Below are 16,679 nucleotides of genomic sequence, written 5' to 3'. Positions count from 1 at the left end.
TTCCACAATAGCACTGTGAGCTGTGTAGTTGTCTTGTGTTGTTTACGTACAGGTGTTTTGGACTAAGAGTCTCAATCCCTTTGTTTATCTTTGGGAAATTGCGTTTATATTTTGGGAAATTTTTAGTGTAGTATGTTGAGGCTAGGTTTGACAGAGATTTCAAGAAATTGTAGCCATGGTCAACGAACTAGTCTCAGTAAGATGAATTTTGGAAAAGTTTAGAGCAGGGGTTCTTAACCATTTTTGTATGTTTTACCCTTTTAACAAAGATGAAAATCATATTTACCCCCTTAAAGTGGAGCTCATTTATTAAAATAACGAAAGTCACATAACGAAATACATCTGTTAATATTCAGTGCGACGGCTACCCTGGTAAAGTAGTAGATAACGCCTAACGAATATCAGATGCAACATGTTTAAGTCGGTTTCGTACCTTATATTTGATATGCAGGGAATAGGTTAGTTGAAAATAACGGAACCAGAATATTCAGAGCTTGAATACATATTCTTGGATTTACCCCTAAAACGAGGAAATTTACCCCAGGTTACGAAAGGCTGGTTTAGAGTATAACTATCTAAACTTAATTCAGAAAGGCTGTGTCTTTTCAAACACTTTGTAACAGTTACCACCCAACGAAAACTAATTTGTTTTGAAAGTATTAGGGAATATGAAACCATATCAACCAGAGCCATTCGGTATTAAGTTACTCCGAAGGCAGAATCAAATACTTTAATAAAGAAAATTTATCATCAGAGTATCACTTATTCATTTCTCAATGACTACTAAAACAAATAAAACTAATTAAAATGTAAATTACACCGAAAGGTTAGTTAAGTGTTTTAGTGCTTTTATGTTTGTTGGAGGAGTTTTAACTCTACGCTACAATAGTCGACTCTTAAATTGTCCTGCAACTGTCTTAACAATTCAGGCTTATAACTCGACATAATTAAACAGGAAAGTACAGGTTACGGCTGTTTCAAATTATGAATTTAGCCTTTATTTTACAGGGAGTATTGGTATTTTTGTATGAGCTAATCCTAAGAAGAGAACCCTAATTAACCAACCTGTCTATCTCAGTTTGAGATTAGTGGCATAAAAATACACAGGAATTTAGATTATCATAGTCATGGGACAAGAGTCGAGTCATGTTACGAAATGATCACTGCCTATCCCATGCCTTAGAGAGCAATGTCTATAAATTATTATATTCTAAGGTTAGTCGTACTATAGTGTGTGTGTTTATATCTGAATACTTATATGCAGAGCTGCCATATCGTCTTTATTTTTAAGGTCTACATATTTTCTGCAGTTTAAAAGAAATGTGACCTACATGCTTTTTTCCTAAAATTTTAATGAAAGTAACAACTAAAAGTTTAGACCCGTTTCTATTATCCTAAATTTCAGGGCTTTTCATTAATAAAACCAAATTAGCTTCAGTCGTCCTTATTTCGATGGGTAGAGCGATGGAAGTCCTATTTAGGCTATACGTCAGTGATGTAAACAAGTCATTTCAAGATGACTCAAGACGCAGTAATGTCATTTGATAAACAACCTAAGCCCAAGTCAATTTTTTCGTCCCAGTCAATTCAATATCTGAGGAAGTCAACTTCAAGTCAAGTCATTGGCATTAAAACAAAAAAAATTGGAATCATCTGTGTATGAGAAATATATCAACTAAAAATAACAAAAACATACAGTAAGCAAATTGTTTTACGTGAAACGAGATAAATAATTTTTGAACAAAAGACTTAAGTCAAGGCAAGTCATTGAGTTGAGCGACCTAAATGCACTCAGGACAAATGATTGCACGTCAATACTACAATGTTATACGTAATATATATGAAGGAGTTGGAGTCTTTCTCCAACTTAGCTAATCAAGTGAAGTAAGCTACTTTAAATCATGGACGTAGTTTATTTTGCCTTTTCCCTTCTATATATTTGCATTACAAAGACTTGGCTCTTTACGAATTTTTGTGCCTTAAGTAAATGACTAGACATAAGTGCACCTTGGTCGCTGTTTTAAATGACTTGACATTGACTTGTCTTAAGTCTTTTTGATTTAGACTTAAGTCATTGTGCCAATTAACTTAGATTGAAATTAAGTGTTTTCAGTAATTGGGTTACTTATTTTAATTTTTGTACGGAAACCAATTTGCTTACAATGTATAATATTTTATGTTTATACCAATGACTTGACGTCTTATAATGACTTGACTGGAACTTGACGTGAGTTCAGAGAAGTTAGTGACAATTTAACTGCTTCAAACCGACTAACAAAAGTTGAACGTACATCGCAATGTTTTTCACGTTTGCACACAGGTAAAGTTAACTAAATTTGCTGGCAGAGTAGACGTCTACCGCCGCTAACATTAAAAGACGCCAATGGATTTGTTGCGTTATTGGGCCGTGTTTATCCTGGTCGCGGCAATTACGTCAACCCTCGGAGTCTCGGATAAAACGATAACATGTCCGCTGGACGAAAGCAGCAACAGACAAACCTGCTCCGAGACTTGTTTTCCTGCTAACCGAAGCGAGTTAGTGAAAAGAGAAGATGGCAATATTTTCACGAAGCAGCTGGATAGCTACATCGGCCAGTGCCAGATTATGTTTGTCGAGGACAACTGCGGCAAGCTGACTTGGAACTATAGCAAAGCTGTGGAAGAGGCAAGACACATGATGATCACCGTTTACGTCCAGACGGATAACACGTAAGATTTTGCTTTGTTTGAGGGTAAAAAAGTCCTAAACTTGGCTTTTTAAGTCAGTAACGATCGATTGGCATGTAGGTGAACCAAATAGTGGATTCTCGCGGAATAGTACGACGATTCATTGTTGTACAGAACAACACAGGGCTGCGGTGTCGGAGCCTGACTCAGGACTCAACGGAGATGATTTACTTGCCTGGAGTCAGATTAGTGAATCGAGTAAAATCTACGAAGATTATTCGAGTCCCAACTTTGATAAATCGGGGCAATTAACAACAGTAAAGCCCCAAATTCGATTGAAACTTTTAAGACCGCACACTCTAAAGTAAATGTGGAATAGCATTGCTTTGAATATTTCCGATCCACGTATCGTGCGTAGATGAGTTATATGCCACCCCATGTGAGAATCGAATGCTGTATATATATATATATATATATAAAATGTCACATGGATTGGTAAAATACAAGGCTGTTAAGTAAGAGCCGGCATCCAGGCAGAACATGGTCGTTTTATTTGACAAAAATGGAACTTCTGACTACACTTGTTTCATGGGCGGAAGTCGTTCTGGAGGAGCTGCTTCAAATCGACTACACAAATTTGGAATAAAATCCATATTTATTTATTTTTTTAGTCCAACTGAGTTATAAATGTTTATCAGATTTTATTATTCGGCCTAATGCTGTATGGTCTAAAAGTATAGCTCTACATTCCTTGGTTTATCTCACTAAACTGGTTAGAGCGAAAACGTTGTTAAAACAAGAAATTTATTAAGCGTTCAATCATCGCAATTTAAATAGTTCAGCGTGAAATTATATAGTGTATTTGATAAGGCATTTAGAATATGTTACTGCAGGTTTGTATCACCTTAATGTCCTATTTGTGGGACACACTTTTCTGTTAATTAGGTGGATTATTTAGACTTGGTTCTGTGGGTAGGTTATCACGACGAAACAACTATATTTGGGTTTAGTTGAAACAGTAGGCATGTTGTAGACTGAAGCTGCACTATGCACGGATCTGTAATGTAGCTCGATAACGAATCTCTAATGACAAGGCAAATCGGTCGAGTAAATCATTATGTCAGTGATTCCCAAACTTTTTTTCTCACGTACCATTTTGAGCTTTTGTACAGTGTTGATGTACCACCTAAGTTACACCTTACTAGAATTTCTTAAATTTTAACTATTTTAGCATATTATACAAAAGAAAAAGAGCATGTAAGCAGAATTAAACTTTACCAAACGCCATACCAGGAAGACAAAGAAGCCATAAATTAAACAAAACCCAAGGTTTAATGCGATAGTTGTTTTTCTTCACCAACTGGTCAATACATACGACAATACTACACAGAGCTCACTATTAGTTTATTACTACATATATATTGAATCAGCTAACAATTAGCGTTTTATTATCTTGAACAAGATAAGTGTTACGTCATAAACGCGCGAAACCTCAAGTTAAAGAGAACTAAAACGCAGCACGGTAAATTACCCAATCTGAAAGTTTTAAAAGTTGAACGTTTTCGAAATTTATACGTATGCTGAAGTTAGTCGCGTACCACCTGAAAGACTCTCGCGTACCACAGTTTGGGAACCACTACATTATGTTGAAAAAGACGTTTCGATTCGCAATCGTATCATCATTAGTTAGTGTGCTGATGACATTAACTGATGATGACACACTCAAGTACGTATCGAAACGTCCCATCAAAATAATGTCGATTTACTCGACCTTTTTGAGCAAAAGGTTGACCAAAGGTTTGAAGGCCCGGTCTAAACGCAATACATTCTTCGCAGAACAATGCAGCCGCTTCCTGGGTGTTGTGAAGTTCCGCTAAGTGACAAATCGTGTACGAGCAAACTACATCCGCTGCCCATGGACGTCTACTTCGGCCTGTCGCTTTTCGGCGCCAGGTCATTTGGTTGGGTTCAAGAGGACATCCGTTCCTTTTGCAAGGACGACGTTTTTACAACGACTACCACTATGACCTCGACGGTCAAGAACCCTTTTTGGTACTCCCCCAAAGTACCTTCGCAGAACAACGTGGATAGTATCAGGGTGCCCTCACGGTTTGCGCCATCGCGAAACCATTTTATGGGTGAGTAACGAATACGGTATTGATGTTAAAACGTGGCAAAACGGTGAAAATCTCTTAGGATTACAGCCTTGTGATCTAAAAAAATGTTCATCTAACCAGGTTCATTATTAAACTGAGAAACCATATTCTTATAACTAAAAAAAAATATCTCTTTAATATTCCATGAGTGATACCTATAGTTGTGCGCAGGAGTAGAAATAGTTTTCTTAACGGAACGCTAACAGTTTTTAGAAATGACGTCATACAGGTACGTCATTGCAGGACGTTTAAAACAAGCAACCTTAATTAGGAAATTTAAGATTATTGTTCTATGTCGTGCACAAATATGCAACTGAAACCTTAGTTTTATCACACTAATGTCGATAACAGCGGTAAAACCTAGTAAAACTCGCGTTACGTTTGGCTAAATTGCTAACGACTATATAAAATTCCATTGTTTCCAGAGTGATTTGAACTATTAAAGTAAATTAAACAATGCTGAGGATTTATTTATAAATTTTCTATTAAAGAACCAACATTTTCCGGATCGGATATCGGATCGGATATAATTGCAATCAGTAGACATCCGGAATCTACCCCCGACTCTTTGCCCTTTGACCCTGTTGTTGGACGAACAGGATACTTAGACCCGCCACCTTTGCAAATCACCTTTCAGAAGTACGATGGGCCGCGTATCATTGAACAAGTTCGTAGCCTTGACGCGATAAAGTACAACTATGTGTGTGTCTTCCAGGAGTCGAAAGGTAAATTTTATCGAGTGTGCTGAAATTGATAGTTTCAAAATATCAGTGCTGTAATGACTTGGCCAATGTGCACTTAAGTCACTGTTTTCAAATGACTTTACTTTACTTAATTCGTTTAGACAAACAACTTAGATGAAATTAAGTGTTTTCATTAGGCATTTTTTTATTATTTTTGGTTATTTGTCCTTATTTTTCGATAAAAACCATTTGCTTGCTGTATATTGTGATTTTTGGTATGTTTAGTTGGTTTATTGCTCACAGTCGAACACAAAACTATAATTTTTATGACAAAGACTTGACTTGGAATTGTCTTGCTCTAATTATGCCTTGTTATTTATTTAAAAATACCTGACTTGGACATAAGTTATTTTAGAAATGACTTGACTTGGACTTGAGCTGTTTTACGAATGACTTGACTGGAACCTCTTGAGCAAGAGGGGCTGTAAAAAGGAAAGACATTTTAAAGAATAAGGACGAAATTGACTAGTAGCCAACACTTTACCCTTTCCAGCCGTGGTGATGAAGGACCGTGAAGAAGTGTCGCCATACAACATTGACAGCGCCCTCTTCAACCGCGGTGTATTCGAGATGCCTGGCTACCACTACAAGCGAAACACCCTTTACCACGAGAGCACCTTCATGCAGCCCGTAAACTGCACCAGCAGGAGCTTTAGGAACAGCAGCGTGTACAACATGTCGTCGCCCAACCCCGATAACAGCACCTTTACTTGCCTGGTGCTGTGGGCTACAATGAACGCTTCGGATTCGGTGCAAGTCAAGTGCATGCCACACAACGGTTAGTCTTGGGGAAAAGAGTAGAGTAGTGCTCTTCAATTTTTTTCAGCTTGTGGAGAACTTTATACATAAAACTCGCGAATGTTTTTAACACTCCAAAACAGTTGGACATTGACGCGAACCTTACTTAACGCCCAAAAGATATATTATCACCAGTATTCGAAAGGATGTTGTGCGTTTACGTCCCCATGCTTGTCTGAATCCTTTTCGTAATACCAATTAGTTGTTTCCTATAAATTCAAAAAGTTCTTCGAGGCCAACAGAACCACTGCTATGAAGTGTGCTGCGTCTTATGGCTAGCAAGGTGATTTTTAAACAACTTTTTTGCAGTAAATTTGCATTGTTTGCAATTTCGGCGATCGAAAATAGAGATTAAATTGTAAGATACTCCTGGTAGTTGAGTCAGTTAACGAAACCTATGTTAATAGTTGATTTCCGGTAATAGAAGATAACCTAGGTCTTAAAAAAAGTTTTAAACATTACAGAAAGTTCATAAAATTAAACCTGGGAATTATCGAATAAGATTAAAATACCTGCCTTGATAAGATATACGCTAATTCGACTGATAAAAAGTAGGCGTACCGGTAACCTTAAAATAACAAGTAACACGACTCCGGGAACGTCGCGGCACACCTGGCATGGTCTCCGGGCACACCGGCTGCGGAGGACTGAGTTAGGCTATCTTAGACATCCCGACATACGTAGCAAGTTCGAAACCGGTTTATAGACAGAACATTTTTTGGGAGTTTTTGGTGTGATTTGTTTGACTCTCATATAAGTAAAATATACACCACTATATTTCCTATTTTTTTTAAGGATATAGACAATTAGAAATGTGTGGTCTATCGTTTAACGACCCTATAGCTTTAGGTGAAACAACTTCAAATCTCATAGACGCCAGCGTAATGTTAACAACTGCAGTTCAGGGTTTACTTCAATAACTCAAACTATACATTGATTCTTCAATTTTCGACAACCAATCGCGACGTTTTAACGTTGACGAAGATGTCAAATGTAAAACACAAATTAAAAAAATGTAGCCTTACAGCGACTTTACAGGACACAAGCCGCTTTACAGTTATTGTGTTTTCTAGTGGTAACAAAATCTGTATAAACTGATATTCGAATTTAACAATGCTTTCAAGGCGATATAATAAGAGTTTAAGAATAAATTGCAAAGCCAAAAAGGTCGAGTAGATCAATATTTTGATCAAAACGTCTTAATTAAAATGATGTCGATCTACTGAAACTTTTTGGATTTTAAATTCATTATTAAACTACACTACAGATCCGTGGATAGTGTACCCAAATAGGAGTTTAAATATGTGAAAAATTGCATCAATACCGGTTTACGCCGCTTTGTACGTGTTGTCGTGATGGGACCCGGCATTGCTGCGATTTTAAGAACCAACAATCAGTAGATCAATTGTACGTGACAATACCCTTTAGCGCTGTAATTAGCACGACAAGCCCAAGGAGCTTCAGAGACGAAATACAAAACACGAGGAAATGTAGAGCTAATTGCGGTAATTATAAAGGCAGGAATAGACTTCCTAGGGTGTAACTTTATTTGCACTACGTTAATGTGCGATACAATTGGTAAAATTACTTAGTTTTTAAGTTGGCGATCCATTAGGACGCCTACTCAAAAAAGCAAGGTCAGGGGTCAATTACAATTTGGAGGAAATCTCTTTCATACGCCGCTTATTAAATTCGTTGTTTTTCAAACCATTAAATTGATTTTGTTGTTTTTCAAACCACCTTGTTAAGCATTCTACTAAACATAAATAGTCTAGTGTGCTTTCAAGACGTTCTATTTAGTTTTGTAACGACTGAACTGAAAAACCTAAATGAAGTCTTTAAATGAACTCATAAGTCATTTGCCTTGAATACTTGAACCTGTATAACTGGTCTTATAAGCGTGTTTCGTTAAAGTGCCATAATTTACAATGGAAGATGGATATACAAAACTTAGTATGATTTAAAAATGCATAGTTTTGGTGGATTTTAGGTGATAATTGCTCAAGATCGAAAATTGTTTAAAAAAATACTTGTTGGTAGTCAAAAATATTCAAAAGCGTTATATCGTATGATCCCGTGATTTTTTGAGGTGGGACAACTGCCCTGATTCGGATTCAGTTGTTTCAAAACGTCTTGTTTAAATCATTGTTTAGTCGCAAAGCCACAAACTTAACAGAAGACTAACACAACTTTGGAGCATAATGGTTATAGGTTGTAGTAAGACGTAATAAGAATATCAAAGCCCATACAGAAGTAGGTATCATTTTTAACGTTTCGAATAACTCTTTATTCAATTTCAAGATCAGAGTTATTCGCAACGTTCATAATGATACCTACTTCTGTATGGGCTTTGATATTCTTATTAGGCTACGACTAACACAACTGTTTGCTTTGTTTCAATAGCGACCTACCTCGAGTCAGAAGAGACCCCCGAAATAACGCGTGAGGATTTTCACACCGCTATGATCATCATCATCGTTTGCTCAGTGGGATCCACCTGCATCCTGGGAGTGATCATCACTCTTATGTGGAGGTGCAAGAGGAGATATGACAAGATGATCAAGGACACGAGAGAGCTACCTGGAGGATTAGTGAGTCAAAAAATTACTGAAGTTTTGTCATTAAGTCCGGTTATGAAGGTGTCGAGTTACTTTTGGAACGACAACTGCGCTGGGTTTAGTTGATAAATTAAAACACATGATCTTATTGCAAAATAACTGCGGTTCATTGTATATTTCCTAAATTACTATATACACATAAATACATTTCCGGTTCATTGAAAAAACACCAACCTCGAGTTTTGGAACCTTATGAAAATGGGTTTAGTTTAGTTGATACATTAAAACCCATGTTACTATGGCAAAATAACTGCGGTTTAACATATATTTCTTAAATTACTATATACACATAAATACAGTTCTGGTTCATATAAAATCAGCACCTTGAGTTTTGAAATATTTCATTTTGAAAATGGGTTTAGTTAATACATTGAAACCCATGTTCTTATGACAAAATAACTGCAAGTTAATATATAATTCCTCGCGTTAGGCAAATGTGGATCACTAAGTTATTTAATCAAGACGTTTTCTTGTATAAACAGAAACGTAAATCAGTTATACTAAGTGAAACGGTTACAAGTTTGCATGGCCTGATATTATTTTTAAAATATTTTTTACTTGAACTTTAACTTGGAAATGAATGTCAAATTCAAATAGGCCGAATAAGTCGACATCATCTTCGATGTTTCCATACACACTTTATCATCATAAGTTAATCTGTGTTCATTTTCAAGCTACGTTACAGATCCGTGTATAGTGTACTGTATAGTAGTTATAGTTTTGTAAAAGAACTAATAACCTTACAACTTCAAAATATTATCTTTTTATGAGAAACTATATGCAATAGAATATTAATGTCAGCTCGATTTAAACCATTTCCGAGATCTAACTTTCTTCGCGACCAAACTAAATTGATTGATAAAATGAATTGGAAGTCATAAAAGGTCGAGTAGATTGAAAACATCTTGATTAAGATGTTACAAACGTCTTCATAAGTTAATGTGGGTTCATTTTCAAGCTACATTACAGATCCGTGCATACGGTACCCAAAATAGATTGAGGTCGGCAAATAGCTGTTCAATATAATCTCAACCACCCTTAAACTTTCAGGGGAAAATGATGGACGAAGATTTCGATACTTTGGCGTCAAGGAGAAGCAGTTTAAGCTCGAAAGAAGTGGTGGATGTGTACGAATACCACCAAGTCAAGAAAGGTAAGGCCTTCCACTGTGTGTTGTCGCTTTACTTAATCTTCCACGATCACTCAGAGATTAAGTTGCGGTATATTAGTGCGCCAAAACCGCGCCACTCGCCTGCGACGATTTAGGACAGGGGTTCTTAACCAGGGGTACAGGTACCCCTTGGTGGTACGAAGCAACAAAGCAGGGGGTACGACATGAAATGTGAAATTATGCGCTGTTTAGGCATATTTGAGAAGAATGCGTAATTTACAAAAGCAACAACAAAAAGCCATTAGTAAATCGAATGATTGTTTGTGTGTTGTTAATATTGTTGAACTTACAAGACTGTTTTAATTTATGCATTCAACACGTAAGTTATAAATACACTGAGTTTAGTTCCTATTATTACAATTTTATTTTTTCTCGTCGGCCATTGTAGTACGAGAAAATTTCATGAAAGCTCAAAGGGTACGAGCGCGAAAATGGTTAAAAAACACTGATTTAGGAGATAGCGCTTTAAGCTTGCTGCTATGCAAAAACACGATTACGGTCGGAAATTGGAAATGGCGCAAACAGTAAGGCGAAATACCGCACTTTGAAGGCTGGGAAACGTAAGCTAAATGCTGAATACGCAAAACTTGAAAATTGTTGGTGACGCATTGCTTTCGTTTCGGCGCTTGTTGTTCACCTGAAATAACTAAGGTAGTTCGAACTGGAATTTCATTGAAAATAAAATTTCACAGCTGTAGTTCGAGAATAATTGGGCGCAAGTATTGGCGCAAAGCCGCGAAAATTTTCCGAGTTTTACATTATGCACCGAAACAAATAAAATCAAACAAATAAAAAAATCGAAATTCTCCAATTATTTAGTCAGTGCATAATTCAGCTAAAATTTCCACTCCTCTACCGTGAAAGATGTTTTTTTTATGGGATCAAGGTTTACTTTTTTTACAATGAGTAATATTATTTTATTTATAATTATTATTTTCTTATGAGCACAATAAAGTGTAATATTTTTATTTGCCATTAAAAAGTACTTTGTTAAGCTAAATATTTAATACTTGCGGTTTACGACATATTTTATTGTATTAAAATTGGTCGTAAATATAGTTAGACACTTATAACTAAAGCTAAATAAAGGAGACACATAAAGTAATAAAATGGTATAAAAGGACGAGAGGCCTATTAAAGTTTTGGACGCGGTTTATTCTTGTGTAAAAACGGATTTCAAGCCGATTAGGTAAAGTTAAACTTTAAAGGACTTAACAAAGACAAAAGCAGAACCCGATTTAACTTAATATTCACAATTGAACATTGTGAGAAAAAATTCTATTGTCGCACAGCTGAAATACCAGATACATGGTTTAGTACAATGGTTCCCAAACTTTTTTGTCTCGCAACACACTTAAAAAATCTTAACTCATTCGCGGCACACTTTTAACAGAAGAACATCAGAGTAATTTTACAATCGCTCTTATCACATTACAAACTATTTGTAAATGTCTCGAAATTAACAAGTTGTAACGAATAGTGCGTATTTACGTCTAAAATGTTTGGGTGTATGCCTATTGCCCTATTGGTAATACAAATAGTCTCTTTTTCCGAAATAACAAAAAGTTTCGCGACACACTTGACAATCTCTCGAGGCACACAGTTTGAGAATCACTGGTTTAGTAGATCGACACAAATAGAGTAATTCGTGCGACGCAATTTCTTTACCTTGGTGTCACTCGGAAAGAGACGATTGCAAAAAAAGACCTGCCCCGGGGCTATACCATCTGTACATTCGGCCAGTTGGCATTGACAGACGTCCACATAACAAGAACCCAGTTCCATTTAAAACAGTATTTCTGAAAATATTTCAGCACATGGTGCACTGAAAAGATTTTGAGAAAACGCGGTTAACTTTTAAACAAAAGTAAGTTAGGTAAAACTACTATTTTGTAAATTTTGATGCGATGACTTTGTTTGTTTTGAGGTATAAATAAGGGTGAAACGACTTTCTTTAGTTGTCTTAAAGTACACCAATGTGTAACAATTAGTATTTACAACTTCGCAATCGCCGTTAGAACACAGGGCAATCGATTAGAACCATAATTATTTCGGTTATTTAATCTAATTGAAAGTGTGCATGAAAATTTTGCATGTTTGTCTACATGTCATTTGCAAGGCGAATACGGTATTTTCCAAAATTAAATGAACGTTTTGCGGTATAAAGTTTAAATTAGGGCATTTTAAATGGTTTATAAGAACAACATGTGTCCTAACTAACTAAAATCTAAGCCCTAACGGTTTTATACACCCAAGACGACACTTTGATGTTTTTTACTAAATTTCCATAACCCCCTCTATCCTCAGTGATTTTTGTATGAATTTAAAGCATAAAGTAACTCTTAAATTTGTCAAACAATGATAAGTTTTAGGCTATTAGAGTTCCCTGTTGGATGTTCAACTCACAAAAACGCTGCCAATGATTTGTTTAAAATACAGACCCGTCGAAAATACAATTTAGATTTGTAACACAAACTGCAATGAATGACGGAGTAGAAATAAACACATAACTATACAAATCATAACACAAACTATAAAACTCATAAAAGAGTAGAATAAACCGATTAGTAAAATACAGCTTCAAAGATTGCAAATCAAGCGCGCGAGGTGTGATGAAGAAGCTTTACAAAACCCACTGGTGATAGTAAGCCAACACGGTCTTTCACCGGGCCATCCCGCAATCTCCTCGAATATACAAACTGTTGCTTGCTATACCTGGCATTGTAATACCAATCAAAAACAGCTCCTCTGGTACTTGGAACTGTAAACCAATGTCGCAAAGCAAATTTAACTTTAAACGTCCTCTAAAATTTTCATCTTTTTTCGCAGTAAATTTTGCATAAAAACAAAACAAAAAACTATAAACCAATGTTTCGGCAACCTATTCAAATCGCGTTCTTCAGGGTGAATGACACCGAAAGCTCGAATGTGTCCTTGAATACATTTAAACCAAAATTTGAGTTGCATGTTCGTGCATTTAATCGAACGATAACCACAGGTTTTTTAAGGTTACATCATTTAGACGTTCAGTTATGACGTGACTTTGTGACGTCATTGTTTGATTTTTTTCGACAAGAAAGGTGTTCCTCTTTCGCCCTGACCACACCTATTCATTTATTCTTGGCAATATTCAAAACAGAATTTTTCTTTTTTAGATCGGAACGACTGCTTCACGAATGCGAAAATTTCGGAGCCGCGGTTGAAAAATTCTATCGACGACCCGCGTGCATACCTCAACCCGGCCTACGGTGAGTTATAAATAGCCTAATGTGCATAGAGCTACTTGGAGTGGATAACCATAGCGTATACACAGTAGTCAGTCAGTACTGCAATTGAAAGTTGTGACGGGTTGGCTCGTTTTGCTCATCCTCAGATATTTGTTATCGGTAGCATCAAAGTGGCTTCGGAGAAAATAGCATGAGTTCCTAATGCACGTTTCCGTTTTTCGCCATGCAGTCGTGTGATGTTTATCGTTTCAATCATGAGAACTATTTTACCATACGTGTTTTGTTATTTTTAGGTCCTATTCTTACATAACCAAACAAGTGTTATATTTTTTTGGTTGGTTTGGTAATTTACAAAAAAATTTTGGTTGGTTTGGTAATTTACAAAAAAATGCATTGACCATATTTCGTTTTAGCATATTTTATACGAGAAGTTTCTCCATAAATCAATCTCTGTACTAAATTACCATTTGAATGGTTTAACGGATTAAGTATACTTCTAACCAATAGGAAGAACCCAAGGAATTATTTTTGTTAGCCACCAAACTCACAATTTTTCCGAGTACAGTGTTGCAAAAGTTATTTTAAAATGGCATTCCAATCATTCGCATAAAAACAAAGTCAATCATCATTGAATAATGCCGCCTAAATTACAACAATCAGTAAGTCAAGTCGTCCCAGTCTAAATCATTAACACCAAGATAAATTTTAAACTTGCAAAAACGTTCAACAACTCCCATCGAGAGTAAAATTAATATTTTTGCTGCTTTTGTTGAATGCTGATATGCTTCCTTATACATATTTCAAAAGTATGAAACAGTAGGTACCTTTGGTCTAGAAAGCCTAAAATACAAATGTTGTAGCCTGTTTACTATATTTTTTCTTTTGTTTTACAAAAAACAGAGATGTCAAAATTACCTGTGTGCCGAAAACCGAAACAAAATCCAACCATATATTTCGCCCCACACGCTTTGATGACTTCCACCGGGTAACAAACCCACTTAAGATAACACGATACTAACGCAGGCTTAAAAAATTAGTACACCAATGAGTAAACTCGTTTTTCTCCTTCAGACGGCGAGAGATTCGGGAAATCGCGCCAGAACACTTCGTTCGATTCCGGTGTGGGCAGCAGCAGTAGTAGCGCTGGAAGCAGCGGTGCGCAGTCGCAAACCAGCGACAACTCTCTTCACAAACAGCACATCCTACCAGCATCTCTAAAGGATCAGCGGCGCAACGAACTCCACGGCGGGGACAGTGGTGACAGCGGTGTTTGCGTGGACGACTGCGACCTTCCCTACCTGGAGCGCAACGGTCTTCCCGTTTCGCCGTTCTTCGCCATCAACTTCGCAAAGCACAGCCGCTCGCCGTCCAACACCAAAGCCGAAACCAAAGTCTCGGTCGAGGCTGAGACTGAGAAGGCAAAGCCGCCGGGGAACTATGTAAAGCGAGCGGCGCACAAGCCTGGCAAAGTTACGCAAAATACTGAAGTGCCAAACGACAAAGTGCCAATCCGCGGGATTAGCATGATCGAAATCCCGCCGAAGTCTGACCCGCAGGCTGTGATCTCGCCAGATTCCGGCATCCAATCCGGGCCGGTGTTTTTTTACCCGCCGTCGGCGAAGGATTCAAGAAAGACTCCCGTAGAATCAGAAGAGGAACCGTCGCCGCGGCTCAAAGCGTTTTCGTTTGCGGACAGCGGCTTGCCAGGCTCGCCGCCTAACCTGTGCACGGCTGATGACAGCAGCGATGGAGACGAGCCGTTGAACAGAAGAGGGTGCGACTGTTTACACTGCTCAGCTGAAGTCATAAAACACACAACCGTCCCTGAACGATTCGGGTCGTTAAAACATGAAAACGAAGCCTTGCCGCATTTAGATGATGAGTCCGAATGCGATGGCTACAAGCCGAAGGATTGGCCGATGTTGAAAGAACAATCCCGCGTCGATTTTCCAGAACCGGATGAAAGCCTCGAAAGGTGCGATTTTGATTTACCGCTAGACGACGCTGTCGCCGAAGGCGAGTATAAAACGAAAGACTGGCCCAACATGCGCTGTGAGGAGTATCGAGAAAACAAACCCGGAGAGAACTTTTTGACGGAAAAGTGCTTAGATGATACTCCTAGGGAAACGGTTAACGAAGCAACGAAACGCGAATTCGGCGAAACGCATCGATTTAACCAGGAAAGACAAGAACAAACGTCAAAGACGGAAAACACCACATGTGACGGGTACGTGCCGAAAACATGGTACGGCAAATGCGAGCCTAGCCCAGAACCGCGCGACGACGGAATAATCCCGTCGGAACGAGTTGCCGAACTTCACGAAAACGCAGATTGCGCTCCAGCGGGCTCGCGAGACTTGGCCGAGTGCCAAACCTACCTGGACAAGTTCTCGTTGTTAAACAACTTCGAGAGAAGCGCGATTGAGGCACATTACCTGGACAAGCAGGCACTGGCGCCCGTGCCGGTTTTAGGACGTTGTGGTGTCGACCAGACTTCCACAGAACGATTTGTTAACCCCGAAATTGCGTGATATGCATAAAACTTGTTGGTTTTGTTTGTTTTTTGTTTCTTATCAGTGTTTAATTTGTGGGAAATCAAGAGTAGTATAGAAATCAAGTTTGGAATTAATCTGCCGTGTTAAAAATTGCCCTTCACACTTTTGAATGTAGGCTCAGCAGACAATTAGGTGGTAAAGATAAAAAATTGCTTCTAAACAGATAACATTTTAAGACTGTTTATAAAACGGGTAAAAAAACAGCAACAGGAAATAACAACAAGTTTTTGCATTTTTTTCTATCTTTATTTTGCTGAAACTGACGATGCCTGTTTTACACGGCAAATTAAATATATTTCTGTTTATCTTTTAAAAAAAATATTTTTGGTTTTACATGTTGTTTTATTATACATTCCAAAGATTAGTGTTACAACTTAATAAGAATTTATTATTTTTGTGTGCGTTTGTTACTACAACCTTGAACCATTTTGTCCTTGAGTGTTCATTTAGTTTCATGTCAGTATTATTTGCACTTCGGACAAATGACAACATGTTTGTTCGTTTTTTATGGTTGTCTTGGCGTTTTATTATTGCGAATAAAGACGAAAAATGTAACTTACTTTTTTATGCATACGTACAATTTGCTTGATTGATAAAGTCGTAAAAATAATGCATCCGTAGTGAGACTGTGGCCAAAAGGTCGTCGACTTCACAGTTCGCGATAAAATGTGTTTTGCTGTACATAACAAATATTCAATTCCATTGAGGTGTTTACGAAAGGTAAAACAATTCAAAAGTTAGAAA

General features: G+C 37.4%; 1 protein-coding gene across 1 annotated transcript; it reads left to right on the top strand.

The window, feature by feature from the left end:
• Positions 1–2,131: 2,131 nt before the first annotated feature.
• On the top strand, positions 2,132–16,466 carry LOC146157309 (uncharacterized). Its single transcript, XM_083386844.1, has 8 exons — positions 2,132–2,709; positions 4,504–4,805; positions 5,315–5,548; positions 6,060–6,344; positions 8,768–8,955; positions 10,033–10,135; positions 13,309–13,401; positions 14,452–16,466. The coding sequence occupies exons 1-8, from the start codon at positions 2,384–2,386 to the stop codon at positions 15,909–15,911; spliced, it is 2,991 nt and encodes a 996-aa protein (XP_083242970.1). The 5' UTR covers positions 2,132–2,383; the 3' UTR covers positions 15,912–16,466.
• Positions 16,467–16,679: the final 213 nt, after the last annotated feature.

The sequence above is a fragment of the Ascidiella aspersa genome, chromosome 4, assembly GCF_963924565.1.
Source record: "Ascidiella aspersa chromosome 4, kaAscAspe10.2, whole genome shotgun sequence".
In the NCBI taxonomy this organism is placed as follows: Eukaryota; Metazoa; Chordata; class Ascidiacea; order Phlebobranchia; family Ascidiidae; genus Ascidiella; species Ascidiella aspersa.
Note: the sequence above shows the minus strand (reverse complement) of the source record. Positions and strands in the feature narration are given on the sequence as shown.